We start from the raw sequence: 27,431 nt of genomic DNA, 5'->3' as shown, positions 1-27,431 counted from the left end.
ACTAGAGACTAGCTTGGGAACTAGTCGATTTTGTGTGTGTGTGTGTGTGTGTGTGTGTGAGAGAGAGAGAGAGAGAGAGAGAGAGAGAGAGAGAGAGAGAGAGAGAGAGAGGTGACCACCTTGGCTTGACGAGGGCCCTCCCACTTTTTCTCCCACCTTCACTCCCTCTTTCCCCAAACGCTCCTATTATCACCATGTCCAATTTTGTGAACTACCAAAATTAGTGTGTGAACTCACCACGCTATCCTCCAAACTTAGAGGCAGCGTGCAACATTCAAAGACTTAGTTCGAGGACACCAATTGATTCCCATATTCTTTTGAGATTCCAATTGGATTCCGTATGAGCCATCAAAGATTACTCCTTGATCCCACCTCCCTAAGAGCTGAGTCGCACCCATCGTTTGTGGGGGGAGTGGGAGGAGGAAGGACTCCATCTTTAGATAATCCACTTTTCTGTGCATGATTGTAGAAGCCCTGCTAAAGCTACGCTAACCCCTACGGTTTTCAAAGGTTTAAGCTATCATTCCGAAAAGAAACGTAGGAGAGTTTTTCTCTCCAGATTTGCCCAATCAGAGTGTTCGTTTTCCATCGATAATCTCTCCTCCTATGCAGGTGAAACTATCTTTCTCTGCGGATGCAACCAAAGGTCTGCTTTTTCTCTCTTACCCTTGCTACACCGGGCGCAACTATGCTCTAAGGAGGTGTCCATTAGTGACGAGGTCCTAAGGGTTAGGACAACATTTGGTAATGCCATGGCCCCATAGCTAATATCTAGGTCCCGACTCTCATGTTTGGGCTTAAATTTGGTTTAAGGTTGTTAAAGGTTCTTAAAAGCGTTGCGTACGTGGCAGGGTCCGTCTACAGAATGCTATTCACCTGAGCGCTTTCGATTACGAAGCCTCGCCATCGCCACCACCGCCATCGCCAGTAGAAGCACATAGATATACTAACGGTTTCCAGCTTGTATTTTAGCTTTCCAGGCCCCCTCTTCATCTTTGTGCTTATCTCAGCCCTAGGTTTTTTTCAAACTGGGATTTTCCGTTTCTCGTCATCAGAGCACTTTCGCGTTGGTAAGCTGATTCCTTTTCCAACCATTGCCACCATAAACCCTTTCTTTACGAACTCCTGTGCACTTAGGTACCTCTGTTGATACTTGTGGGCTGCATTCTTATTCTTCTTGGCAGAAAATTGCATGATGTTTGCCATCTCCTGGCCATTGAACGATCGGCTGACGTGGAGGGCTTTGACGGGTACTCCACGTATTTTGAAGCAATTATCTGAGGACGCAGGTGCCGTTGCTTGTTAAATTTTTAGCTGTAGCAGAAGCGGTCCCTGCATGCGGGATTTTCTGCAAAAGTCAAAACCTGGATGTTTTCTCTTTGATGTTGGGCTTAATCTGGGGCATGCGGGAATAGGCAGCAATCAAGTTGGGACTTACAAGCCTTGTTCATCTCCCTACTCCGTCATTTCTGCTTTGTTTGATCTTAAAGCATGAAAGCAAGCTTCCAATAGAAGCATGTGCACAGGTTTGATGTATGGTCAGGATGTATGCCGTTGGCATGCTTGGCAGTTACCTCACACAGGGTGTATATGCCGTCGCTGGACCCTTCCAGCCATTTGGGGGTGCTGTGGACATAATTGTTGTGCAGCAAGAGGATGGGACTTTCAAAAGTTCTCCCTGGTATGTAAAGTTTGGGGATTTTCAGGGCGTCCTCAAAAGGCAGGAAAAGATTGTGGACATTTCTGTCAATGATATTCCGGCTGATTTTCATATGATTCTTGATAGTAGAGGTGAGGCTTATTTTGAGAAGGAAGTGGAACTCGATGAAGGGACATGTTCTGTGTTACCTGATGGTTCCTCTTCTTTTGGGAGTAATGGACAAGAAGGCGAATTTGAAAGTGTAGTTGGGACAGATGCCAAAGTGGATGCTCAGGAAGCACAGGGTTCAAACGTGAGCGCTATTTTCCCTGATATGGCTGGTTTTGTTGAGATGAAGAATGCCATGCAGGAAGAGTGGTCAGCAATACAACAGGAACTAGATAATGGGGTTTGTGATGAATTGAATCTAGATGGTAGGGAGGGCAGCCAATTGAGTTCAGAAAGGTCGGAAGCTCATAACAGAGAATTTGGTTTAGAAGCTGCATGTACAGAAAATGGCAGCCATTGCGTGGAGGTGTTAAGGATGCAGGAAGATAGTCAGGAGGCAAAGGAACAAGCCAGTAGTGGTGATGGATCACACCCAGGTCTGCGAAATGTCAGGTTTGTCTCTAGTATGAACGGCCAAAAGGGCTTTGAACCTCCACAGGCTCATAACAGAGGCGAAGTGACAAATCCAAAAGATGTTTCTATTTCTATGGATGTGAGAAGGACGGTTAACTCATCTTTTGAAGGTAGGCGAAATTGGGAGGGGGTGTCTCTTGCATGTCAAGACTCAGTAAAATCAGATAGAGGGAGTGGCACTAATACAATTGTGAATGTGGAAGATCATGGTACATCGATTTTTGCAATGGAGGAGTCAACTTTACAAAAATCTCTTACCTTCTCGAATGTCAAGGTGACAGAAAATTATGCAAGTGACTCAAATTCGTGTGTTAAAAATGATTCACTTTTAGTAGAAATGTGGACAGAAGATACTTTCGAGGGTTTAGAAGATGATCGCAGTGGTGAGAATAATTGTAATGCTGATGTTAATGGGGATGAAAATGAAGTGTTTGCTAGCTTTGACTGTGTAACAGTTGAAGAAGGGGTGAATGATGACGTGCCTTATGATTGTGGAATGAATAGGGACTCACTTTCTTGGGATTTTGAATCATCTGTACACGAAGGCTTAGATGGTGATGTCTTTCCTCTTTCGGAGAGCAGTGCTATCTTACCGGAAGAGCATTCAGGGAATGCAGTTGCTGATTCAGAGAAAGAGGAGATATCAGATTGCAATGCAACTGGCAATGTAGGAAGTCCTGGTACTCTTGCTACTGTCTCTTCTCCTTCCAAGTGGAGATTGTGGCCTTTCTTGCTCAGGTGGTCTAGGATAGAGAAGGCTTCTTCGTTGTCAAATCAAGCATTATTAGCTGCTGCAAGTGTAGCTATCAGAACTCCCGTTACCGACAGCCTCTTGCAGAAGAATGGGTATTTGAAATGGCAACAAAAAACCAAGGTGCGTACATATGTCCCAACTTCAGTACAACTCGCTTCCTTAAGCCTCAATGATGGTCCCAACAAAGTCACATTCACCTTCTCAAGTGTACTTGGCAAGACACAGGTGATTATTGTTTCTCCAATGTTGCCAGTTCGTTTGCTTATTGATGGGCATCTAAAAATAGTTGTTTACAGGTGGATGCCAGGATCTATCTATGGAAGTGGAACACAAGAATTGTGATTTCAGATGTTGATGGAACGATCACAAAGTAAGTGCATAGAACAAAGGTAGCAATGTTGCGTATATGTGTGGTCATTGAAGATTGGCTGGCTTGACTTTTGTCAGCTAACTTTTCCTGCACGTGTTGTCTTTTGGATAATTCATTCTGTTTTATTTACCCCATTTTTTAGCTGACCTATAGTTTCTCTTGGAAGTCTACCTTCGATAACAATGAACCCAAGCTGGTAGGTAGCAGCATTGCAAGAGATAATCTACAGATTTAACAGTCATTGTGTATTGTCATGCCAGGGAAATTCTGTTGCTAAAAGCAGGATCTTTTGTCAGGTTTACTTAAAGCCCTATCAACTCAGAGATCAAGAACCCTACCCTTAGTATCTATCAGTAGAAGGGCCTCGTTTTGAGATGCACAGAGTTGCACCCAGCTTATGTCTATCCACAAATCAACAATATTATCTGCATCTTTTTGCCACTGCTCTCTTAGAAATTCACAAAGCAACAGTAGAATCCTCAAAGCTGTCATAATTCCACAGAGCATCATGATAATCTTGCTCTGTGCTCATGCCTCCTTTATGTGTGAGTATGGTCAAGGGAGGAGTAATGGCGTCGAAACAGCACTTAGATTGCCATATCTGTAAAACAAGCCTTTTCCTTGCACATCATTATTTGTGTGTGAAGATAATACTCTCCAAGGGTTCATTAAAGCTTTTCAATCTCAAAGCTTGTTTGCGCATGCTGTGGAGGTTTGGCCGTAAACTCTCGTTTCTTTGGGAGCTTAGATTAGAGCACAAGGACTAACTCTCAATTGGCTAGTTCATTGACTATATTTGCTGACCTTGGGATTATATGGTCTCAAGGCTCACAGATATTAATTTTTGTAGAGCTTAATGTAGGCAATGGCCCTTGGCCTTTTGGGTCGCTTCCTTCGAGGATGACGCGGTGCCCTGTGGAACGACAACTTGGACAGGTTGCCGTGACGGCATGCACTGTGTTACAACTTAATAGAAATTAGAATACTGAGTGAGAAATACATATCCTTTTATCAACTTATAAACGTGTTTTCCTTCTTCAAACTAAAAATTAGCCAGATGAGTGCATTTGATGAGGCCACTAATGAGTGGTCATAGTTTATGGTGGACCCACGTGGCACGTAGTGAGTTAGAACATAGGTAATACTCCTACCTAGCTAACCAAAAAGGGGCGCTTGTAGCTCGTAACTCTTGCATATCATAGAAAAGATTAATTCCTTGGAGTGTCGACTAGATCCGACAGAAAAGACAGTTACAATCAATAAGATGACACGATCATGAAAGACTATCAATGTGCATAAATGTGGTCTAATTGCACTGAATACTTTATCTCTCCATAAGCATCTTGGATTAATGTTCTAAAGCCAGAATTACGTTGAACTCTGAAAGAGCTTTCATTTGATACCCATATTGAATTCATATTTCTTTTTGTTAGCAGTTTCTTTAAGAAGGAAGGTTCTAGAGCTTTTAGAAGATTCTAGGAGGATTTTAGAAGGAGACTTGTTGCAAAGCTTCTAGGAGTTCGGAATCTTGTCCACTCTTTTTTGACAATTGAAGGATACTTGTTAAAAAGATTCTCAAAACTTTGGATACTTGTCTACCTTTTTTGACATGTGGGTGGACATTTATCACAAGGCTCCTCTTTTCTCTTTTGTTCACGAGGCCACTTCACCTATAAATACAATCCTTTCCCCTCACTTGAACCCTATTCTTGAAGTTACAAGCTCTTCGCTTCACCATGGGTGCGACCCAGAAATGTCGTACTATCTTCTCTTCAAAATGGGCTGAAATTCCCTCTTGCATATATGTATATATTGGCAGATTTCCTTATGTGTGGTTTGTGTTTATGCATGTGCACACGACATATGACATTTGGCATGATCTATGACTATGAGTTGCTTTAACTCACTCGTGGTTTGATTGTAATTGAGTTCAATACTAAGGTACTTGGATTGAGTAGAAATTTATTTCCTTTGAGGGAGGGGGGTTGCCATCTTCAATTCTCATTCTCTTTCTACTCTCTTTGGTGTTTGTTATATATATATTTTTCAAGTTTTACAAATTGAATACATAAGAGATAAGCATTCTATAGTAGTACGGGGTGCTTAAAAACTACCATTGATAGATTTAGGGGTTGTTTCTTGCAACATCATCACTTTTATTATACATCTTTCTTCAACTGATTTTGGTCCAAACGAATGGTGGTGCTACAATCAAAATTTTCACCTTTTCAGGCGTCAAGATTCTCACAATGCTTGCAAGTTTCTACAACAATTCGACGTTTTGCTCAGCGATGGTAACTTCACGGTGGAATCTAAGTTGCTGCGAGTCACTGAAACCGGCCCGTGGGGCGGTAGGTGTTGGCTTTCACTCGAAATTCTTTACTTTAGACACACACAAAGTACTTTGCAAAGGTAACATGTAACGGGGATTAACACCTAAGTACACACACGGCTCGGGAGCTAGAATGCTCCAAGCAGACGTCGACAACCTGTAGGCCCCAAAATTGGCTCCCCTTTCGGTATTTCTTTCATAGTTACCCGGAACGCGGAACGGGAACGGCGACGAGATCCCCGCGGAACGGGGGAACGGCTAGGGGTCCGGAATGGGAACGGCGCGGAACGGGAGGTATAAAAAACACCCAAATAGTGCATTTTTTAGCTCCTTGTGTTCAAATACAAGGAGTATTAGAGTGCTTTGACTCTAATACTCACAAAAAACTCGTTTTGAAGACCATTCAACCTTGCTATGACTAGATGATGAGAGAGAGAGAGAGAGAGAGAGAGAGAGAGAGAGAGAGAGAGGGAGAGACTCGAGAGAGTAAGAGGGAGAGGTAGAGATTTGAGAGAGTGGGAGGGAGAGGAAGAGAGCTTGAAGGTTTGAAGCCTTGAGCCTTGAGAGAGTGAGTCTTGAGAGGAAGAGATCTTGAGAGTGTGAGAGGGAGAGAGCTTGAGCCTTGAGGATTAGCTTGTGGAGAGAAAGGGGGAGGGGGGTGCATTTTATGAGTCCTTGAGGCCTTGCACACTTCAAAAAGAAGCCCAAACATTTACTTCAATTTTTTTAATTTTTGCCAAATTTGTTTGTAGCCGTTGGCCGTTCCAGGGGCATTCCGAAACGTTTCTGGGGCGTTCTGGAACGGCCGTTCCGGTTTGCACTGGCCACCCGGAACGTCAGACGTTCTGGGACGTTTCGGAACGTTTGGGAAGGGAACTGCCCCCCGGAACGCCGGAACGGGGGCTAGGGGGCGTTCCCCGGTAACTCTGATTTCTTTATTCTTTCATAGAGGGAATAAAACCTGTGATCTCCTACAAGCTGCCCCGCACAATCTAGGCTAAGAAACACCTGTTCTGGCCCGATTTTGGTAGCATAATTGTACTAGGACGCTTCACAGTCAGTATCCCCATGCAATAGGTGACTTTCCCGACGCATACAAACACTTTACAAAACCTGGCGAGAATCTGCAGCACGCTGAATTCTCTGTTTTCTGCCCCGAAAATGCGCCAATTCGCCTGTACAGCGGTCCCCTCGCGTCCCCGAACCTTTTGGGGGTATTAGGGTCCATTTAGGGCCGAAACCCTAAACCTGCAAAAATACACAGCAGGCTGTAATTCCCTATTTTGGGCTCTGTTTCGCGTGCCGGTCGCATCTGTAGCAAGACCTCGAGCTCCCGCACTTGTAGGGCTACTTGCCCTTTGAATTGGACGAGATTTCTGACATGAAACCTCTCCGAATTTGCCTGTACCTGCGGGGGGATTAGCCGCTAGCTAATCCAGTACCTGTGCAAGAGGCTCTTGCCTCGGCAATCGCGCATGAACCCACATAACTGTACATTGGTCAAATGAAAAGCCCACTAGTGGGGCATAACATACTGCTCGTAGGGGAGAGAAAGAGAAGTGCATAGCGTGCATGGCATCACTCCTGGCACCATACTGTACATAAGGGGGAAAGGAAGCACTCCATAGCTCTTAACTTGTGACAGGTTCTCAATGAAGCATCCCCCAAGCATCTGTGAACAAATAGATGCAAAAAAGGGGAAGATTTCCATGGCTGCCAAAACTTGCGTATCTCTGAAAACTCAGCAAAACAGCCCTGTAAACACACATTTGATGCCTTCCAATGTTGAAAATGAGCTCCTTGGACCTACGCAAAGTCATGGGAAGCTCAAAAATGGAGAGAAATGGTTGAAAATCACAGTTATCCGCCTCCAAAACTGCTCCAGAGAGTCAGTTACGTATTCTCTTCTCCCAAACTTGGTAAATTGACCAAAAAGTGCCACTTGGCACTCATACATGCAATTTCCCCGCATTGGGCTTCCTGCTTAAAAATCTATCAACTGGTGGATCAGTTGACTTTGCAGCAAAGTAATAAAATGTTCCCCCGGTCATACCGAAGGTAATGACACGAACACATTTTACGACCCAAAATAGCAGTTCCCTAATTTTTAGGAGATGCTTCCGTTGGGCTCCCACTGGTCATCTGACCATCTATTCTCATTGGGACCGCATCGAAAAGTGCAATGTGGCCCAATTGTCGGATACTTTCTGTTGGTAGTCACACCTTGACTTTAGGACTTTATTGAGTTCACTTCCTAGTATCCACCAACTTGCTAAGTGCGACGGGGGGACCTACATGATCTTGCTCTGAGCCTAGACATCCTCTTACCATACGAATTCCAGTGCCGACCACTACCCATCTGCGAGTGAAACTACCGTTCACATTGGCCATACAATGTCTGACCATTTGCAACTTCAAAAAGAGGGTCTCAAAAATTAAACAAAAATCATTGGAAAGAAACCAAAAACTAAGGTTAGCACTTGCCACGTCCTCGTGACATACCTCGCTCTTGAAATCGCAAACGTCCTCGATTGCATACCATAAATACATGCCACTGATGATCTTGTGTGGTAAGCATCCTTTTATCATCGCATGTATCCGCAAGAAAGACTGTCAAAACATATGTACAAATGACTTAATGAGACCTTCATACTTTTGTCAAACTGTACACTGCTGTTGCACTCAATCCATGAGTACATTTGATGTGCTAGCTCTATCATTACCCCTCCTTTGCAGACATTGGGTTGAGGCATACGTAGGCTGTAACCCAAAGGCCTCAAGGTAAAGCTGCAATACATTTGGTGACTCTGACAGTTCATGCTCTTCCATCCACTTTGCATCCATAGGTGGATAGTTCACCACATAGCATCTTGCAACCTGTCCCTTAACTTTTTACCTGTAAAAAAAGAGGCTCTCGTTTCTGCAAACGAGCATAATTTCACAACAGTGACGTACCACCCACGACCAAGCAAGCTCAAATTTCAAGATGATTTACCAATGCATCATAGAATCCAAGCAATCGCCTCAGAGAATCGGCAAGTAGCGTGTCACCTGGCAGACCCACATCACTCGCGCAGGAGATCTAGTGGCCAATCTACCACCGTGAGACCTCTCCCTATCTCATCTTGGTTCATACTTGCAAACCCTAAGAATGCATCACAAAATCAGTCCTAATTTGACCACTTTTTTGGCAGGGCGACCATGCGGAATTTCCTGTTTGTCCTGTGAAGAGGAACCCTCTTCCATAATGCCCTTCCCTTTGTCAGCCATAGTGTAATCCCACGTTCTGTGTCTTTACCCAAAACAACCGAGGCTCACTTCTTGAGGAAAAAGTGATTGAGATCCCGACAATGGAACCATGAAACCGGCCCGTTGGGCGGTAGGTGTTGGCTTTCACCCGAAATTCTTTACTTTAGACATACATAGAGTACTTTGCAAAGGTAACTTGTAACGGGGATTAACACCTAAGTACACACGGCTCGGGAGCTAGAATGTTCCGAGCAGACGCCGACAACCTGTAAGCCCCAAAATTGGCGCCCCTTTCGGTATTTCTGTCACAAAGTGATGACGTGGCGGACATCAGAAACCCTAATTTCTGCCGGAAACCCTAAAATTCCTGCAAACCCTAAATTTTGCCAAAAACCCTAATTTCCGGAAATCGCGGAGGCGGATTATTATTATTATTATTTTTTTGGAAAATGATGAGCGACGCGAATTTTGCTTTTGCTTTTTTTTTTAATTAAAAAAAGAGAAAAGACTCTCTAAGAGAGAGAGAGAACTGATGCTTTTGATTTTAAAAGCTTTTGGGGCTCTGCTTTTGGGCATCCCTTGTAACCTTTAAATTAGTGGTGAGGGCCTCACTTCTCAGAGCATCTGGACGCAGAGTCTGAGAGTGAAACCCTAACCGCTCTCTTGTACTTTGATGATTGATTAATATAAAAAGAAATACCGAAAGGGGCGCCAGTCTTTGGGGCCAATATCTCTAGGCACGGAACTCCGCCGGGCCAGTGCAAATCTATTGGGATGTGTGAATTGTTTTGAAGTGGTTATTTGGTGCTGTCGCGGTTGATTCTTGACTTGGAGTGTCCAAGTCTGTTACAGTGGTATCAGAGCACGGCCGATTTCTCTTCTACGGGAAATCCGATCCCCGAATTTTTTTTTCCGCGGCACCTATGGCTTCAGGCAATGATCAGTCGACTCCCTCTGCATCTGGAGATGCGGGCTGGGATCACAACGAAGATTCAGGCAGAGAGTATGGCCCGCCTTGGCCTACTTAGGCGGAGCGGCGAGAGATAGAGCGTCGCCAGTTGATCAGCGATGCAACAATGATGATGCTCAATTTTGCCAAGGACCCGAAGATGGCAAAATATATGAACCAGACCTCTTTGGAAGAGGTACAGATGGAGTGGCAGAGAACCACAACACCACTCCCGAAACCCGCTCTCAAGAAACCTTCTGCCTCCAAGAAATATACGAAGAAGGAACTGGAGAACGTGGTTGATGCACGGATTGCTCAGCTTTTTGACACGCAAAAGAAAGCCAAAAAGCACGGCAAAAAGCAGAAGAAAGGCACTGACTTCCCGGGATTTTTGGGTTGTCGGTCAACATTTGACAAGGCAAAGAAATTGAAGAAGCGCGTCAAGTTTGAAGGAGTACCCAGTTCTTCTTCTTCTTCTTCTGACAGTTCTTCTAGCTCCTCAGATTAGAGCGAAGAAGACAGAAAAAGCAAAAAGCGAAGCAAGACACAAAGCTTCGGAAAGGGCAAGAAAAAGGCAAAGAAGGCTACATCTCGCCCAGAGACTGACAGTTCTACTGAGGACTCGTCTACAGAAAGCTCAGATTCCGATGACGGAAAGTTTTATGCGAACAAGAAGAATTTTTACAAAGCCAACCAGTATGACTTTCTCGAAGATAAAAGCAAGAAAGTCCGAGAATTTAAGGAAGGTGGCCACTCGATCAAGTTTGATACTTTTCAGGATACTCAGATGCTTCGAAGGCTTTGTCTTTTATTCAGTAGTTTGACATCGCTTTCGCGGGAGGACGCTATTCAGAGCACTCCAAGATTCAGAGAGCTACCTCTTACCTTAAGGGGAATGCTCGTACTTGGTGGTCCACGCTTCTTTTAACAAGAGTGCGCCAGTTAAATGGCTGAAATTTAAGAAGCTTTTTATTTCTTCTTGGTTGACGCAAGAATATGAACGAGATGTACGAGCTGCTTGGAACGATCTTCGGATGACCAAGAAAGATACAATCAATGCTTATTGTGAAGGATTCTGGAACTCTTTTCTACCCGCCTCTTCATTCAAGAAGATCTCGTCCAGAGAACAGATTGAGCGGTTTACCTTGAGTCTACCTACAGAGATCCGAGATCACTGCTTGGAACAGAAGTCAGCTTCTATTCAGGAGTTGATGAGTCATGCGAAGCGCGGCTTTGCCATTCACTCTTGCAGTTTGACCTACCCCACAGATAAGGCCATGACACAACGAGCCGAACAGACTTCTGGGAATGAAAATAGAAAGAAAAAGAGCAAGCCAGAGAAAAAGGATGCACAACCCAAGCTTACTCCTGAGGAGAGAGCTCGCTTCATCAGAGAGGGGAAGTGCTTTGGATGCGGGGAACATGGACATATTTCCGCAAAGTGCCCTGACAAGGCACCAAAAGAACATAATGATAAAGATGACGACAGGTCTGAGAGTTCGAGACCAGCTGAGGAATGTGGCAGAAAAGGCAGATAGAAAAGCAGAACTGGTACCACATGGCGTGGGACCTGCACCGAATCTAATGAATGAAAGTACAAACTTTGCCGCTTTCGGGGCAAAGTGAAGGATCAGAAAGCTCTTTTGAAGGAGCCAAGGCAAACTTCTTTTCACTTGGAATTGGCGGCTCGATTTGGAACTACGCCCGATAGACTGACGCCACAGGCGGAGGTAGTTCGACTGGCACCCGGATGGGATGTTGCCATTACACCGAGCATTGGCAAACTTCGTTTGCAATGACAGGGGTGTTCAGGGCACGCGAGTGACGTTCTACTCAGGATCCCTTGGTACCACAAGAACTACGCCGTGGTTGACTACCGGGCCGAGAAAGCGACTTTGATAAATGAAGGGCTTAGAGATTGTACTTGATGAACTTCAATTTTCTTACTCATTCTTTTGGGAGAACTGAATGATGGATAAAAGTTGAATATGTTTTGACCTGAAGAAAAGAATGCCAAGATTTTTTTTTCTCCACGCTCATGCCAATTGCTTTTGAGAGGGCCTGAAGATCATACCATTGATCTGATATCTGGAAGCACGCCACTGAATCGGCCACCTTATCGTGTGAGCCGAGTACAGAATGAAAAGATTATGAACTCAGTGAAAGACCTCTTGGAAAAGGGTCTTGTCCAGCCTAGTACTTCACCGTATTGCTCTCCAGTGTTGTTGGTTTTGAAGAAAGACGGATCTTGGAGAATGTGCATCGATTATAGCACTCTCAACGAAATCACCATCAAGAACAGATTTCCGATTCCTAGGATCGATGATATACTCGACAGGTTACAGGGATTCTCGTGCTTTAGCAGGATTGACTTGAAGAGTGGATATCATCAGATCAGGATAGCGCCAGGAGATGTCTACAAGACAGCTTTTCGGACGACTTTTGGGTTATTTGAGTTTTTGGTGATGCCTTTTGGCTTAACCAATGCTCCTGCGACATTTAACCGGATTATGGATAGGATTTTTCGAGAGTACAGGCTATTTGTTGGCACTTTCTTTGACGACATCATTGTTTTCTCCAAGAATGAGGCAGAACACAGAGATCATCTGCTTCAAGTCTTTCAGGCATTACGAGATCACACATTAGTGATTAATGCTAAGAAAAGTGAATTTTTCCTACCAGAGATACATTTTTTGGGACACATTGTGTCAGCAGCACTGCAGGAGTGCAAATGAACCCGGCCAAGATAGAGACTATCCATGATTGGCCCGATTTGAGGAATGTCCATGAAGTTAGAAGCTTCTTGGGACCGTGTTCGTACTACAGGCGGTTCATACGAAAGTTTGCAGAGGTTGCTTCCCCTTTGCATACCTTGACACAGAAAGGAGTACCTTTTTCGTGGGGACCCACAGAGGTGACTGCCTTTCAGACATTGAAAGAGAAATTCACTACAGGACCAGATTTGACTTTGTCGGACTTGCAGAAGTCATTTGAAGTATTTTGTGATGCTTGTGGTCGTAGTCTGGGTACGGTCTTGATGCAAGAAGGCCATGTCATAGCTTACGAGAGCCGTTTGTTCTCCAGGCCGGAGATGACAGCACAGATCTATGGGAAAGAGCTTTTGGCGGTTATCCACGCTCTTACTTAGTGGCGGCATTACCTACTCGGAGCGGATTTTACTGTCTTTACAGACCATCAGAGTTTGCGCTACTTCTTGTCACGGAAGCAGCTTTTGGAAAAGCAGATGCGGTGGGTGAACATCTTGTCACAGTTCCACTTCCAGATTGTCCATGTGCAGGGACAGAAGAGTGTGGTGGCAGATGCTTTGTCTCGAAAACCATTGGTTTTGGCTATTTCCGCGATACATCATAGGAGCTTCGAGGATATGGTCGATCAGTGTGCCACAAATACAGATTTTGCAGATATTTTCACACGGATACGGGATGGGGAGACAGTAGCTGGATACTCCCTTTGGGAAGGCTACTTGATGAAAAAGACTATGTTCTGCGTTACACAGCCGTTGAGGGAAAAGGTTATGACTGATTGCCACTGTCCACCTTTTACGGGTCACCGCGGCATTGGTACCACCATGAAAGGGGTAGAGAGAGATTTCTTTTGGCGGAGACTGAAGAAGGATGTGGAAGAGTTTGTGCGCAGTTGCTTGGTATGCCAGAAGGTCAAGTTTGACAGGTATAAGGCACAGGGATTGTTACAGCCTTTACCCATACCCACCCGCCCCTGGGAAAATATTGAAATGGATTTCATTTTTTTTGATCTCCCGCGAATACAGAATGATCACGATGATTTTCCGATTACATGGCACGTCTGAGACGATTGTCTCCGACAGAGACCCCAGATTTATGAGTTTGTTTTGGAAGGCAATTTGGAAGAACATTGGCACGCGGTTACAGTTCTCGTCATCGTTCCACTTGCAGACTGACGGGCAATTTGAGATTGCCAATTCAGTGATTTTAGATTTATTGAAGTCTTCTATCTCGCATGAGAAGACTCAATGGGAAAAGAACTTACCTTTGGTGGAATTTGCCTATAGTAACACGATACACTCTTCGACGGAGAAGACGCCATGTGAGATTGTTGAAACTGCTGCGAAGGTTCCATCCTTTCTGAGCACGAAAGATTAGAAATTTGAAGCGGATGAATATTCGCGAGACTTGGATACGGCTTTTGCCAAGGTTCGCGAGACTTTGCAGGAGTCTCAAGAACGATAGAAAAAGGCAGCGGATCGCCATCGTCGCGACTGGAAACTGAAAGAGGATGATTGGGTGCTTTTACTTTTGAGAAGGCACGCCTAAGAAAGAAAAAGAGAAAGGAGAGGCTTTTTCCAAAGCTTAGTATGTGATACTACGGACCTTTCCAGATTACTGACAAGATAAATGATGTCTCCTTCCGATTGAAACTACCAGATACTTGAAGGATTCACAATGAGTCTCTTGAAACCTGTTAAGGGTGATGTGCCTGATGATGGGGAGCCTGATGAGCAACCCGAATTGGAAGAAAACAAGGAGATCCTTGTTCCTGAACAGATTTTGGCACATAATGATACGAAGAAAGGTAATGTCCGAAGGCGGTTCTTGGTTTAGTTCAAGAACTTTCCTGCATTTGATGCGAAGTGGATGGAGGAGGAGGACCTAGCAGATACTCCTCGGATTGTGAAACTTTACCTCGATGTTTTGGTTTAGCATAGTCTACTCCAAACGGAACCCAGAACTCAGCTTGGCCGAAGATCTGGTGCAGTGGGATGCACAAGAGGGGAGTCACTCCACTCCTTTGTCAACAGATGCCTTGATTTTGATACTAAAGTCACTGATGTCTCTTTGAACTTCAGGGATACTGAGAGCTGACAGTATTCTGCTGGATGACTTTATGAAATGGAATTCATGATTATGATACTGATTTGTTCTTGACTTCTTGTGAGTGCAGGAACTGATAGCCGAAATGACTGCAGCATTTTGGTCTGATTGATCTTGAATAGACATGGTTGCAATAGGGGTTAGTCAATCGGACATCGATGAGGTCCCGATTGGACCTAGATGTGATTGCTAGCTACATTGCCGATAAATCATGGTCTAAGATCCGAATGAATGTTGAATGTCATGTGATGTCCTATGATGTCTGGTGATGTCCTGTGATGTCGTGTGATGTGACTGTCGATTTTGTACATGTGCTAGATGTGCGTTCCTAGTACGTAGGTACTAACAGTCAGTGTCTGCTAAGACGGTTTATGGCTTTTGTCGGTTTTGCAGGCGTAATCGCGGTCGATTACAATGCTTTCAAGAGGGGGGTATGTCACAAAGTGATGACGTGGCGGACAGCAGAAACCCTAATTTCTGCCAGAAACCCTAAAATTCCTGCAAACCCTAAATTTTGCCAAAAACCCTAATTTCCGGAAATCGCGGAGGCGGATTATTAAATTTTTTTATTTTTGGAAAATGATGAGTGACGCGAATTTTGCTTTTGCTTTTTTTTTTTAATTAAAAAAAGAGAAAAGACTCTCTAAGAGAGAGAGAACTGATGCTTTTGATTTTAAAAGCTTTTGGGGCTCTGCTTTTGGGCATCCCTTGTAACCTTTAAATTAGTGGTGAGGGCCTCACTTCTCAGAGCATCTGGACGCAGAGTCTGAGGGTGAAACCCTAACCGCTCTCTTGTACTTTGATGATTGATTAATATAAAAAGAAATACCGAAAGGGGCGCCAGTCTTTGGGGCCAATATCTCTAGGCACGGAACTCCGCCGGGCCAGTGCAAATCTATTGGGATCTGTGAATTGTTTTGAAGTGGTTATTTGGTGCTGTCGCGGTTGATTCTTGACTTGGAGTGTCCAAGTCTGTTACAATTTCTTTATTCTTTAACAGAGGGAATAAAACCTGTGATCTCCTACAAGGTGCCCCGCACACTCTAGGCTAAGAAACACCTGTTCTGGCCCGATTTCGGCAGCATAACTGTACTAGGACGCTTCACAGTCAATATCCCCATGCAATAGGTGACTTTCCCGACGCATACAAACACTTTACAAAACCTGGCGAGAATCTGCAGCATGCTGAATTCTCTGTTTTCTGCCCCGAAAATGCGCCAGTTCACCTGTACAGCGGTCCCCTCGCGTCCCTGAACCTCTTGGGGTATTAGGGTCCGTTTACGGCCGAAACCCTAAACCTGCAAAAATACACAGCAGGCTGTAATTCCCTGTTTTGGGCTCCGTTTCGCGTGCCGGTCACATCTGTAGCAAGACCTCGAGCTCCCGCACTTGTAGGGCTACTTGCCCTTTGGATTGGACGAGATTTCTGACATGAAACCTCTGCGAATGCGCCTGTACCTTGGGGGGGATTAGCCGCTAGCTAATCTAGTACCTGTGCAAGAGGCGAGATTTCTGACATGAAACCTCTCCGAATGCGCCTGTACCTGCGGGGGGATTAGCCGCTAGCTAATCTAGTACCTGTGCAAGAGGCTCTTGCCTTGGCAATCGCGCATGAACCCACATAATTGTACATTGGTCAAATGAAAAGCCCACTAGTGGGGCATAACATACTGCTCATAGGGGAGAGAGAGCAGTGCGTTGCGTGCAGGGCATCACTTCTGGCACTGCACTGTACATAAGGGGGAAAGGAAGCACTCCATAGCTCTTAACTTGTGACAGGTTCTCAATGAAGCATCCCCCAAGCATAAATCGAGCGCCCCCTCTTCTGCCGTTAACCTGTAATGCATCTGTCAACAAATAGATGCAAAAAAGGGGAAGATTTCCATGGCTGCCAAAAGCAGCCCTGTAAACACACATATGATGCCTTCCAATGTTGAAAATGAGCTCCTAAGACCTACGCAAAGTCATGGGAAGCTCAAAAATGGAGAGAAATGGTTGAAAATCACAGTTATCCGCCTCCAAAACTGCTCCAGAGAGTCAGTTATGTATTCTCTTCTCCCAAACTTGGTAAATTGACCAAAAAGTGCCACTTGGCACTCATACATGCAATTTCCCCGCATTGGGCTTCCTGCTTAAAAATCTATCAACTGGTGGATCAGTTGACTTTGTAGCAAAGTAATAAAATGTTCCCCTGGTCATACCGAAGGTAATGACGTGAACACATTTCATGGCCCAAAATAGCAGTTCCCTAATTTTTAGGAGATGCTTCCGTTGGGCTCCCACTGGTCATCTGACCATCTATCCTCATTGGGACCACATCCAAAAGTGCAATGTGGCCCAACTGTCGGATACTTTCTGTTGGTAGTCACACCTTGACTTTAGGCCTTTATTGAGTTCACTTCCTAGTATCCACCAACTTGCTAAGTGCGATGGGGGGACCTACATGATCTTGCTCTGAGCCTAGATATCCTCTTACCATACGAATTCCAGTGCCGACCACTACCCATCTGTGGGTGAAACTACCGTTCACATTGGCCATACAATGTCCGACCATTTGCAACTTCAAAAAGAGGGTCTCAAAAATTAAACAAAAATCATTGGAAAGAAACCAACAACTAAGGTTAGCACTTGACATGTCCTCGTGACAGTCACCTCTTTCCTCAAAGATAGTGGCTTGACATGGTTAAGTCATTCGAAGTTTATTGTGATGCTTGTGGTCGTAGTCTGGGAGCGTTTCTTAATGCAAGAAGGCCATGTGATTGCTTATGAAAGCATATTGTTTTCAAGGCCAAAATTGACGGCACAGATATATGAGAAAGAGCTATTGGCAGTGATCCATGCTTTTCCTCAGTGGCGGCATTACCTACTCGGAGCCGATTTCACGGTCTTTACTGATCATTAGAGTTTACGCTACTTCTAGTCGCAGAAGCAGCTTTCGGAAAAGAAGATGCGGTGGGCTAATATCTTGTCACAGTTTCACTTCCAGATTGTCCATGTGCAGGGCATAAAAACTTTACAAATATTCCCTTTCACAGTGATCCCGTAATTACTCTGAATGACGCACTAGGAATACTCTGTACTCGGATGTATCCGATGAGAAAAACCCTCTCACTTAAAATTCCAATAATTCATTTAGAATTTTTTTTCCTTGGTGTTTCAAGCGAGACAACCCTCTCACTTATAAAGCCAACAATTTAGAAAAGTCAGCCTTGAACTTTGACTTCTTATGGCTGAAAAATAAGAATGTAGATGTAGACAAAGGAAGAAAGAGATTCACCAGGATTGTAGATGACATTGACATCATATCTTGGTTAGATTTTCTTTTGGACAATTTATATATAACCATCGGTGACTTTCTTTTCAAGCAAACAATTGGTATCCCTATGGGTACCAATTATGCTGTTTTTCTTGCTAATTTCTATCTTTTTACTTATGAGTTTGATTTTATGGAGCGTCTTGTCCTTGCTAACACTTGCCCAATATTTTTGCACAAGTTATGCAATGTAAGACGCTTTGTAGATGAATTTTTCTCTGACGTTCCTTCTTTTCAAGATTTATGTACTTGAATTCGAGTTCTTTAGGCGGAGGAATTTATCCCAAGGAGTTTTGTGAAGTTAACTGTACCACAAATAGTGATTGTTGTGCCTTTTTAGACCTTAAGATTTTTCAAACTCCCTTGGGATTAGAAGTAGATATCTATGATAAGCGCCTTGAACCAAAATATGCCAATCTAAAAATCATCCGTATGCCTCACATTTCTCTTTTAGCTAAGTACGGTGTCATTTGCTCTCAACTATTTAGATTTTCTCGTCTTTGTTCTAGTAAATCTACTTTTGTTGTCAATCTTGCCATCTTATTTCTTTACTAGTTGAAAAAGGATACTCATTCAAAAGAATCATGAAAAACGTTCGTTCATTTTTGCATCGTAGTAAGTTTATTTTTAATGTTTCTTCCTTTGGAATGTTCAAGATAATCAGTAGTAAATTCAATAGAAGCGGGGAGCTGAAAAGCCCACTTATTGTTTGACTTAATAACACCTTATGTTGTTGTTTTGATCTTTAGCGCAGCTAGTATTTTTTATATAGCTTGACAAATGCTAGCCTTTATCATGGCTGAGTATGCCCATCACCTCCGGAGGGTGATAGAAACTCAGCTCGTTGGTTTTGTAGAGTACGTTCAAAGCATGAATGACCTCTATAGAAACCTGCACCTACTCTTCGGCACTGACGACGTGAGTAGGGATGTCATAGCTGTTGTCCAAGCTATGCATGATAAAGGTGATAATCTTATTCTTCCTGTTTGGACAAGCAGCGAAGTTGAGATCACATATTGTCAAGTTTGGTTCTTTGCTCTTCGTAGGTTTGTAGTAGTATTCATTTTTTGATTTCGTATTTAGCTTACCTGAGGACTTAAGAATGTGTTTCGTTAGAAGTTGTTGTGTGAAGTTTGATTTCTAGGATTAAGTTTTTAAGATGTCTTATGCTTTTTTTGCTTAAAGTTGAGTACTTGTTTTAAGCCAAATGCGTTGCGTCAACTTATTTTACACATGCCTTTTCTAAAAACATTTTTAAGTTAATAATGTTTTGTTTTATCTAATTTTGTTTCGTAGCAAACAAAGTGATTTAGTTTGTTTGTTTGTTTGTTTGTTTTTGTTTTTATTTTCTTTTCTTGTGTCCCTTGCTTTTATAGTTTTATGAGTGCTTTATTCCCTCTTATAATTCGTGAGTTCAGACTATTCTGAACTTATGAAGGTATATAATTCATTTAGAATTATTTTTCTTTTAGATAAAGCCAATTTAGCAACATTTCTCTCACTTATAAACAATTGTAGAGATCCAATTGAACTGTCGGGGAGAAACCAGAAAAATTCAAAATCTTGCTCAATGGTGAGTTGAGCTGGTCCTTTCTCAAAAGAGAACTTAAAAATTAAATTAATCAGAAATTCAAAAATTCAATAGTTCAATACATACCTTACCGGTTTATGTCCTTCCTCTAGTACCTCCAGGATATCCTTCACCAATCATCCAAGTAACGAGCCACGTGAGAACTCATCATTCACGTCTTCGAGAATTTGTTAACTCAATTCCACCTTCTCAATCCCAAGAAGAATAATCCTCTTAGAAATCAATCTAGGTCTCTGTCCTTGCGCATAACCTTGCGCTATTAGTCCTGAGGATATTAAACCTCTTGTGTCCTCCCACATAGGCATGTCGTCTTTATCTTGAAAAGGAAGTTGGTTCATCTCATTCCGTTAAGCAGAAAAAAAAATCGACTGGTAGATGACCCACCCTGGCATAGGTCTGTATCTTCGTGTGTTATCCATGTACCTAAAGGTGTTTATAATTCTTATGCTGTGTTAGAGTTTCGGTGAACCTTGGAAATTACCTTTCCTTCGTAAGATCCTTAGAGTGAAGACGCTCAACCTGACGATCCCTTGGCTCGATCTTAGAGCAAAACCCGCTCATCAAATAAAAGAGAGTATTCCTTCACTTGTGCGAAAAGCATTACCATATCTTCCCTTACCGGGTAGGGGGTGTGGACTTAAAGAGTACTCAAGCTTAATGAAAGTTTTTCTTTGCTTGAAAGCTCAAAATGGTTCCCATAATTTCCTACTCGCAGTAGCAGGTAATCTGTTTGAGAATTATCGGATATCAGATCAATCCTGGACCTTCCGGATGGTTAAGCAAAGCAGTTCATCGTATAAAACAATGTTCTGACTCAATCCTACTCTCATAAACAGCCAAGAGTGATCAGTCCTGGTTAGACATATACATTCCTCGTGCGAAAAAGAAAACGCACTTTGTAACTTCCTCAAAGATGTAACTTTAATTAGACCTCCCCTCTCACTTGAAGTTTGAGGGTCTTCTATTCAAAAACTCAGGAGTTAGATTGAATTCCCTTACTCCAAACTTTCCCCGGATAGCAACGTATTCTTTGAGGAGAGTTCTCGTCCCACTGCGGAGATTAGATTCTATGTACACTGAGGTGTACACTTTCAACTTGTATTGCTGACTCCACCGTCCTTTGCAAAGTATCTTGCGGATGCGTTTACAAAACTCGGACAAAAGTCCTTTGTTAAACTTTGTTGGGAGAAGAGGGGGAGATCGACCGCTTAAAACATTCTACCTTGCTCACAGACATCGCCATCAACCTGTCCACCTCTTCTTCCAATTTCCAAGCGCACACACTCACCTAGACTATGACACACACACACACACACACACACAGTAAACATAGAATTGACATAGACAAGCTTGTAAGAGAGTGTAAGAGATGTGTAAGAGATGGAGACTAGATTAGAGAGTACACAGCAAATAACCATAGCATAAGAGAGTAGAAAAGAGAATCTGCAAGAGAAAGGCCTAAATCTAGCCCCAAACTCCACGGCACCTCTCTTGTGGAGTTGGTATTTAATATATTATTTTTGAGTTTAAGGTGCCAAAAATTGAGGCCCCTCTTTTTACAACCACTTTACTTTAGCAAATGAGTGAAGCTCATTAGTTCTTGCATGACCCATAAGGGGAGTTCCCACTACAACTATTTACAGAGCCATAGTGGCTTATTGAAATGATGTTCTAAGATACTGTGCAAATATAAAATGGCCAAGAGTAATTGCCGTCACCTTTCATCAACTCCCCGCATTCCACTCTACAAAATCATCATCAACTCAATTAGTAAATTAAATAGACAACACATAATGAACCATTACGCCCAGCTATCCCAATTGCAGCTAACCACTACAAGAGGAGGGTGCCCAGTCTCGTAACAAACTTCTTGATCGTTTCTTCCTTAGAGGTTCAAGAATGGAGCCACCTTGGAAGGAGTGAACGAATACTGATTCACATAATTCATGACTCGCTCGTGCTCCTATCGGGCAAATTGATCCCAATCTTCTTTGATGCCTTCCTCAAAGAGTAGAGGAAAAAAATCTGTCCAAAAATTCAGCCTTGAATTGAATCCAAGTCTTGTTGTGAATTCCTTGCGGAGCTTTGGTATACCACCAAGTACTTGCAATCCCTCTTGAGGTGTTTGGTCACATGCCTCACCTACGACGCTTCTGAGAAATTGCCGTTTGCAAAGGCATCTTCAAACTATCAAATGAAAGCTACCAAGCGGTAGCTTTCGGGACATTTTTCCTTCCATCAAAAATATCAAACTTGACTGGAGTGTTCCTAGGTCTAGAGACCTTCTTCATATCCTTCTTGAAACAACGGGATTTGTCACAAGAGGGGCACCACGTGCCAATAGAAAAGAACAGATTGAACAGACTTTTAGCACTTAGATAAAAACAGAACTTAGAGAGAGAGAGATGACACGTGACACGGAGTGGTGGAATTCCATCCCAGAGAGTATTGGCCCCAAACCTTGACACCCCTTTCGATATTTCTTTATATTGCATCAACACAGTACAAGCCGGTACTCAAGACTCTGCATCTTTTGCAGGAAGCATGCCAGAGAATGAGTCCTAGCCTCATATTTAAAGGCGCTTTGCCTACAAAGCAATTACACTGAAAAGCCTTCAAACTCAAAAGCATCTAGTCCAAAAAGCAATGCCAAGAAGGTGCTAGCGTCAATCACGAAAATCCGTATAGCTGCCACGTCATCAGCCAACGCAAAACGCGGAAATCCGTATAGCCTGCCACGCCATCATGCCAGGGCAATTTTCGGAAATCTGTCACGTCATCAGTTTTTGCGTGTGTGCGGGTCTTGCTTTATTTTAATCCTTTATGTCACTTGGGGCCCCATCGGACGGGGTCTCGATAAGTTGGGAGGACTTCTTCTCTTACTTGTTCTTCTTAGGGTTTAGGCCCCTTGGCCGACATCTGTAAGTAGGCTCAAACTTTAGGCTTTGACAGTAGTTTGTGACATGATTTCTTGGCTATGGTTCTGGATTGATGTTCATGGATATGTTTTGGGTTCTAAAGGATCTTGAGCATTTCTGTCCTTGGATTCTCTAGTTTCTTGAGCATCATGCTCTTGTCGCCTTCTTAGAGAATCCCAAGTCTTGTGTCGACTTCTTGCAGAGAGAAAATTTTTCCCAACTTTGCGAGCTTTTCTTGCTGGGCTTAGGGTTCTGCCTGCTTTCTTCTCTCTTGGCTTGTCATGGCTTCTTCCCGTATCTTCCCAGACTCGTCCTCCTTTACATAGAAAGAGAGGAGACCTGCATCTGATACCACTGTCACAAACGAGAGCACGTAGCAATATAAAATACATTTGGATAAATAGGATTTATCACTTATTACTGAAGCCAGAGGATATATATATATATATATATATATATAGAGAGAGAGAGAGAGAGAGAGAGAGAGAGAGAGAGAGAGAGAGAGAGAGAGAGAGAGAGAGAGAGAGAAGATCGACAAAGTACTGGAACCAGAAGATGGGCTGGTCCCCCCCCCCCCCCCCAAATAGTATCTTTATTATTGAGGAGAAGTCTATACAGGCACTTGAACCGAACGTATTACCATGTTCGTTCTAGAATAAGACTTTATGGTTCTCGGAAGCCTTGGCTTCCTATTCCTAGGGCAAAACCCTATTCCAAGGAACTTCCGTTCCTTATTCCAAATCCTTGAGAATCAAGGTTCTCGCCTTTGGATCTCACCTTCCAGACTCAGGGCATGGCATCCCTGCAACTCTTTTCCGACTCTGTTTCCAGAGTCTTCTTCCTGCAGAAAAACTCTGCTTTCCTAGATACAAAGTCCTTGGGAATCCCCACTTCCAGATCACAACTCGAGAGACTACCTCTCTCCGATTCGTGGATCTACTTCCCAAACTTGGGTACAAAACCCTTGGGCTGATCTGGCTCTAGTTCCTCATAGCGCTTTCTCCTGCAGAGGCTCATGCCTTCCTCTGCTCCTACTCCCTCACTAAGAGGAAGTACACCTGCAAACAAATACTTAGAGATCATAACATGAAAATTGTTACCTTGAAAATCTCGACGCTCGAAACGCAACTCGGTTCTCGAAAAGCAATTCCCCAGAAGAGATCTTTACATAGAAAATCCTCTCTTCCAATCCTACACACAAAAGAGGTGCGGTCTAGGGTTCCTTCTCGTAAATCAGTCCTGTCTACAACGTTTATGGGCTGAAAACAGAGAAAAACAGCAGCTTGTCCCGATGGAAAACGCTTCGTAAGCACTTCTTCACGAGGGAACTCGCGCATTGGGTCCTGGTGGCATCGGGTACACTTGGGGCAGCCATGGGCATCACCCGCAACGTCTTCTTTACGGTTGAAATCTGTAGTAGCATCTTCTCCTTTCAAAAATTGGTCTTCTCTCTGGGAGAGGGCGTGTGATGCTTTTATAGCCTTGGCCACGACAAAGATAGCAGAACACTGGCTGCTCGCGTAGAGATCGCGGTTGTTTTTCGTTTTTTTTCCCTTTTTTTTTTTTTTCTCTTTTGCCGGAAAAAGAGAGAAAAATTGCTGGCTGGTTTTCACTGCTTTATTTAATCATAGGGTGCCCACTTATTAAGTGAGCGGCCAGCCACTTTTAAAAATGGTTTGAATTTGCCCAAAAACTGAATAAAACCTTTCAAGTTAAAAACAATGCTTTCACAACACTTCCCAAGCCCCCCTGGATGCAATCACATGCACAGTTGCAATGCAAACATAGACTTCCTCGCGGCTTTCCCAAAAAGCAATCCCGCTTTCTCAGAAAGCATCTGTTTTTCCTCAAAGTTTCCTATGAACCCATCTTCATTTAAGGGCTTGCTTTTCCTTGTGCACAATTCTAACACAGTTTGGAATTTCCTCCTGACTATGGATATTCCCTTTCCGATGCACTTGTCACCCACCTTGTGACGCATCAGGAATTTCATCACAAAGTCCTTTCCTACCGAACTTACGGTACAATCTCCTTCACGATGCTCTAGGTCACCCATCCTATGACACATCATTCCCTGATGGTCGGATACTTCTTCGTGATGCTCCATGTCACCCATCCGATGTGACGCATCAGAAGTACCCGTTTCTGGTGGCCTTACAGATATTCCCTTTCACAGTTCTCCCGTCATTACTGTGAATGACGCACTAGGAATACTCTGTACTCGGATGTCTCCAGTGAGAAAAACCCTCTCACTTAAAATTCCAATAATTCATTTAGAATTATTTTTCCTTTGTGTTCCAAGCGAGAAAACCCTCTCACTTATAAATCCAACAATTCATTTATAATTAATTTTCTGTCAGATAAAGCCAATTTAGCAACAGTCTACTCCGATAGAACCACGAACTCAGCAAGGGTGAATCTGGTGTAGTGGGTTTGTACAAGAGGGGAGTCACTCCGCTCCTTTGTCAACAGATTACCTCGATTTGAATAAGGTCATATGTCTCCTTTTGGTTTCAGGGATACTAATGTATTGACAAGTATTCTGTTGTATGACTTTATGAAACGGGATCCCCGAAATTGAATATGATTGATTTGTACACTCTCACTTGACTTGTTTGAGTGAAGGAACTGAAAGAAGAAATGACTGCAGCATTTCGGTCTCATAAATCTCTATAGACATGATCGCAATAAGGACTAGTTAATCGGGCATCAGTGAGGTCCGGACTGGATCTAGATGCGATTATTAAATACGTTGCTGGAGCAGTCATGGTCTGAGATTTGGAATGTATCTTTTTGTGATTTGTCAAGTGATGTTGAGTAATGTCTTGTGATGTTCCGTGATGTGACTGTCATCTTTATACAAGTGCTAGATGTGTCGTGTCTAGTGCGCATGTACTAACAGCCAGTGTCTATTAAGACAGTTTATGGCCTCTGTTTGTTTTGCAGGTGTAATCGAGGGTGATTACAATTCTTTCAAGAGGCGAGTATGTCACAAATTGATGATGTGGCAGTGCAACCCGAACACATCACAGTGATGACGTGGCTGACTGTACGGACAATAGAGTGATGACGTGGTTGGCTGTACGGACGCCCAGAAAACGTGCAGATTGGCTGACGTGGCAACGTACGGATTTTCCGCGTTTTACGTTGGCTGTTGATGTGGCCTATGTGTACGGATTTCCGAGAATCAATGCTGAGTGCTTTTTATGGCAACTTTTTAATCAAGTAGCTTTTGGGACCTAATTGTTTTTGATTTACTGCTTTTGGGGGCTCTGCTTTTGACATCCCTTTGTAATCTTTATAAGTGACCCAAGGGGCTCACTTCTCAGAGCATCTGGACGCAGGGTTTGAGAGCGAGCACTTGCGGGCAGTTGTACTTTGCTCAAAGATTAATATAAAAGAAATATCGAAAGGGATGCAAGTCTTTGGGGCCTATATCTCTTGGCAAGGAACTACGTCGGGCCGTGTCAACTGCTAAATTTGTGAAGTGTTTTGAAGTGAATCTCTGTTGTGTCGCGACTTAATCTTGACTTGGGGTGTCCAAGTTTGTTACATCTGCAGCAAATTGGGGTGTCCCAACCGCCAGCCGTGGAAAGATGCCGTCACGAGCAGTGTAGCAATCTGCCGTACTTCGTCGATACAGGGTGAAGACACTGCGTGAAGGTCCCAAACTGAGTGTGAAAACAACACCTTGTCGTAAAAGAAGTGTCAATAGATGTGCAAGTGTTCTGCCCAATAGGATATGGATCTGTAGTGTCTGTAGTCAAACCGTCTGGAGAAAATGGGGAAGCCTAGGAACCGTTATGAGCATGACCGGAAGCTTGTCAATGCATGAACCTGCAACCCAGTGTGGCCCAAGGTAGTTAGGTACGTAGTGTTCGGTACATATTCAGTACGTAAGGAACGTAGTACAGAATGGATTGAGTTTTTAGGTACGTAAAAATTCGTACTGTTTTTTACAAAGCCTAAAACAAGGGGAACTTCATACATTTACTTATGCATTCATCAAGACTTCAAATAAAGACTAGCAAATCAACGGTACACCTTTACAAATGCCAAAAACTGGAGTCCACGACTCTAACCGAACAATGAAAACGCAAAGCTGAGATTAGCTAACCATTGATCAATGTCTACAAACAAATAGTATCAGATGTTTGCTACCATGGTCGCAAAACTAAGAGCATCAAAATAAATACATAGTGAATCATGAAAATGATAAATCCAAGTCTGAAGTCTGAAGTCTTGACTCCAATAACTAGTAAGCACTAAAAACCGCACACTCAAAAGCCATCATCATCATCAGAGGACGATGAAGATGATGAGGATGACATCTCTGTCTCTGTGAGGACATTGCCCTCGTCATCATACTTTGGCCCTGTAAATCCTGGGTCCCCTGGTGTGTCTGCATCATCCTCATGTGGATCACCCTGCTCTGAAGTCTGGAGGAGACGAATAGCTGGGTTCGCTCGAACCCGAGGTGTGCGTACTGGAAGCTTCCCAATCCGAATGCTCTCTCGCCGTGCGATGTCAGGATCTGTAGCCTCTTGCTGGAGAGGGATGCTCAAGGCCCGAGCGCGTGACCTGGTGACTCGCCTATCCACACTCTCCAACTCTTTGTGAAGCTCTTGCAGAATCTCCTCCTGCTCGTCTCTGATACGAGTATCTATCTCCTCTACTGTAGGGTCTGGAGCCATCTTCACCTCCGTAGGATTCACTTGCACCAACATTGATAAAAATTTCCATAAAGATTAAAGATACTTCAAGTAATTCAACCTAGCCTATATACGAGCCTTTAGCGGACTG

General features: G+C 43.5%; 1 protein-coding gene across 2 annotated transcripts in view; it reads left to right on the top strand.

The window, feature by feature from the left end:
- The first annotated feature begins 841 nt into the window (after window positions 1–841).
- The window catches only part of LOC147434230 (phosphatidate phosphatase PAH1-like), a 51,056-nt gene continuing 24,466 nt past the window's right edge, over window positions 842–27,431 (top strand). The window contains exons 1-3 of one of the 2 annotated variants that reach the window (XM_086490797.1): window positions 842–1,070; window positions 1,185–3,260; window positions 3,332–3,405. In XM_086490797.1, coding sequence (XP_086346923.1) covers window positions 1,536–3,260; window positions 3,332–3,405 — 1,799 coding nt within the window. In that variant the 5' untranslated portion in view covers window positions 842–1,070; window positions 1,185–1,535. Of the gene's footprint in view, window positions 3,261–3,331; window positions 3,406–27,431 lie in introns of both variants that reach the window. The other variant, XM_086490796.1, reaches the window with a different exon arrangement.

The sequence above is a fragment of the Adiantum capillus-veneris genome, chromosome 19 (assembly GCF_014529385.1).
Source record: "Adiantum capillus-veneris isolate H3 chromosome 19, ASM1452938v2, whole genome shotgun sequence".
Classification (NCBI taxonomy): domain Eukaryota; kingdom Viridiplantae; phylum Streptophyta; class Polypodiopsida; order Polypodiales; family Pteridaceae; genus Adiantum; species Adiantum capillus-veneris.
This window is presented reverse-complemented; position numbering and strand designations above follow the sequence as displayed.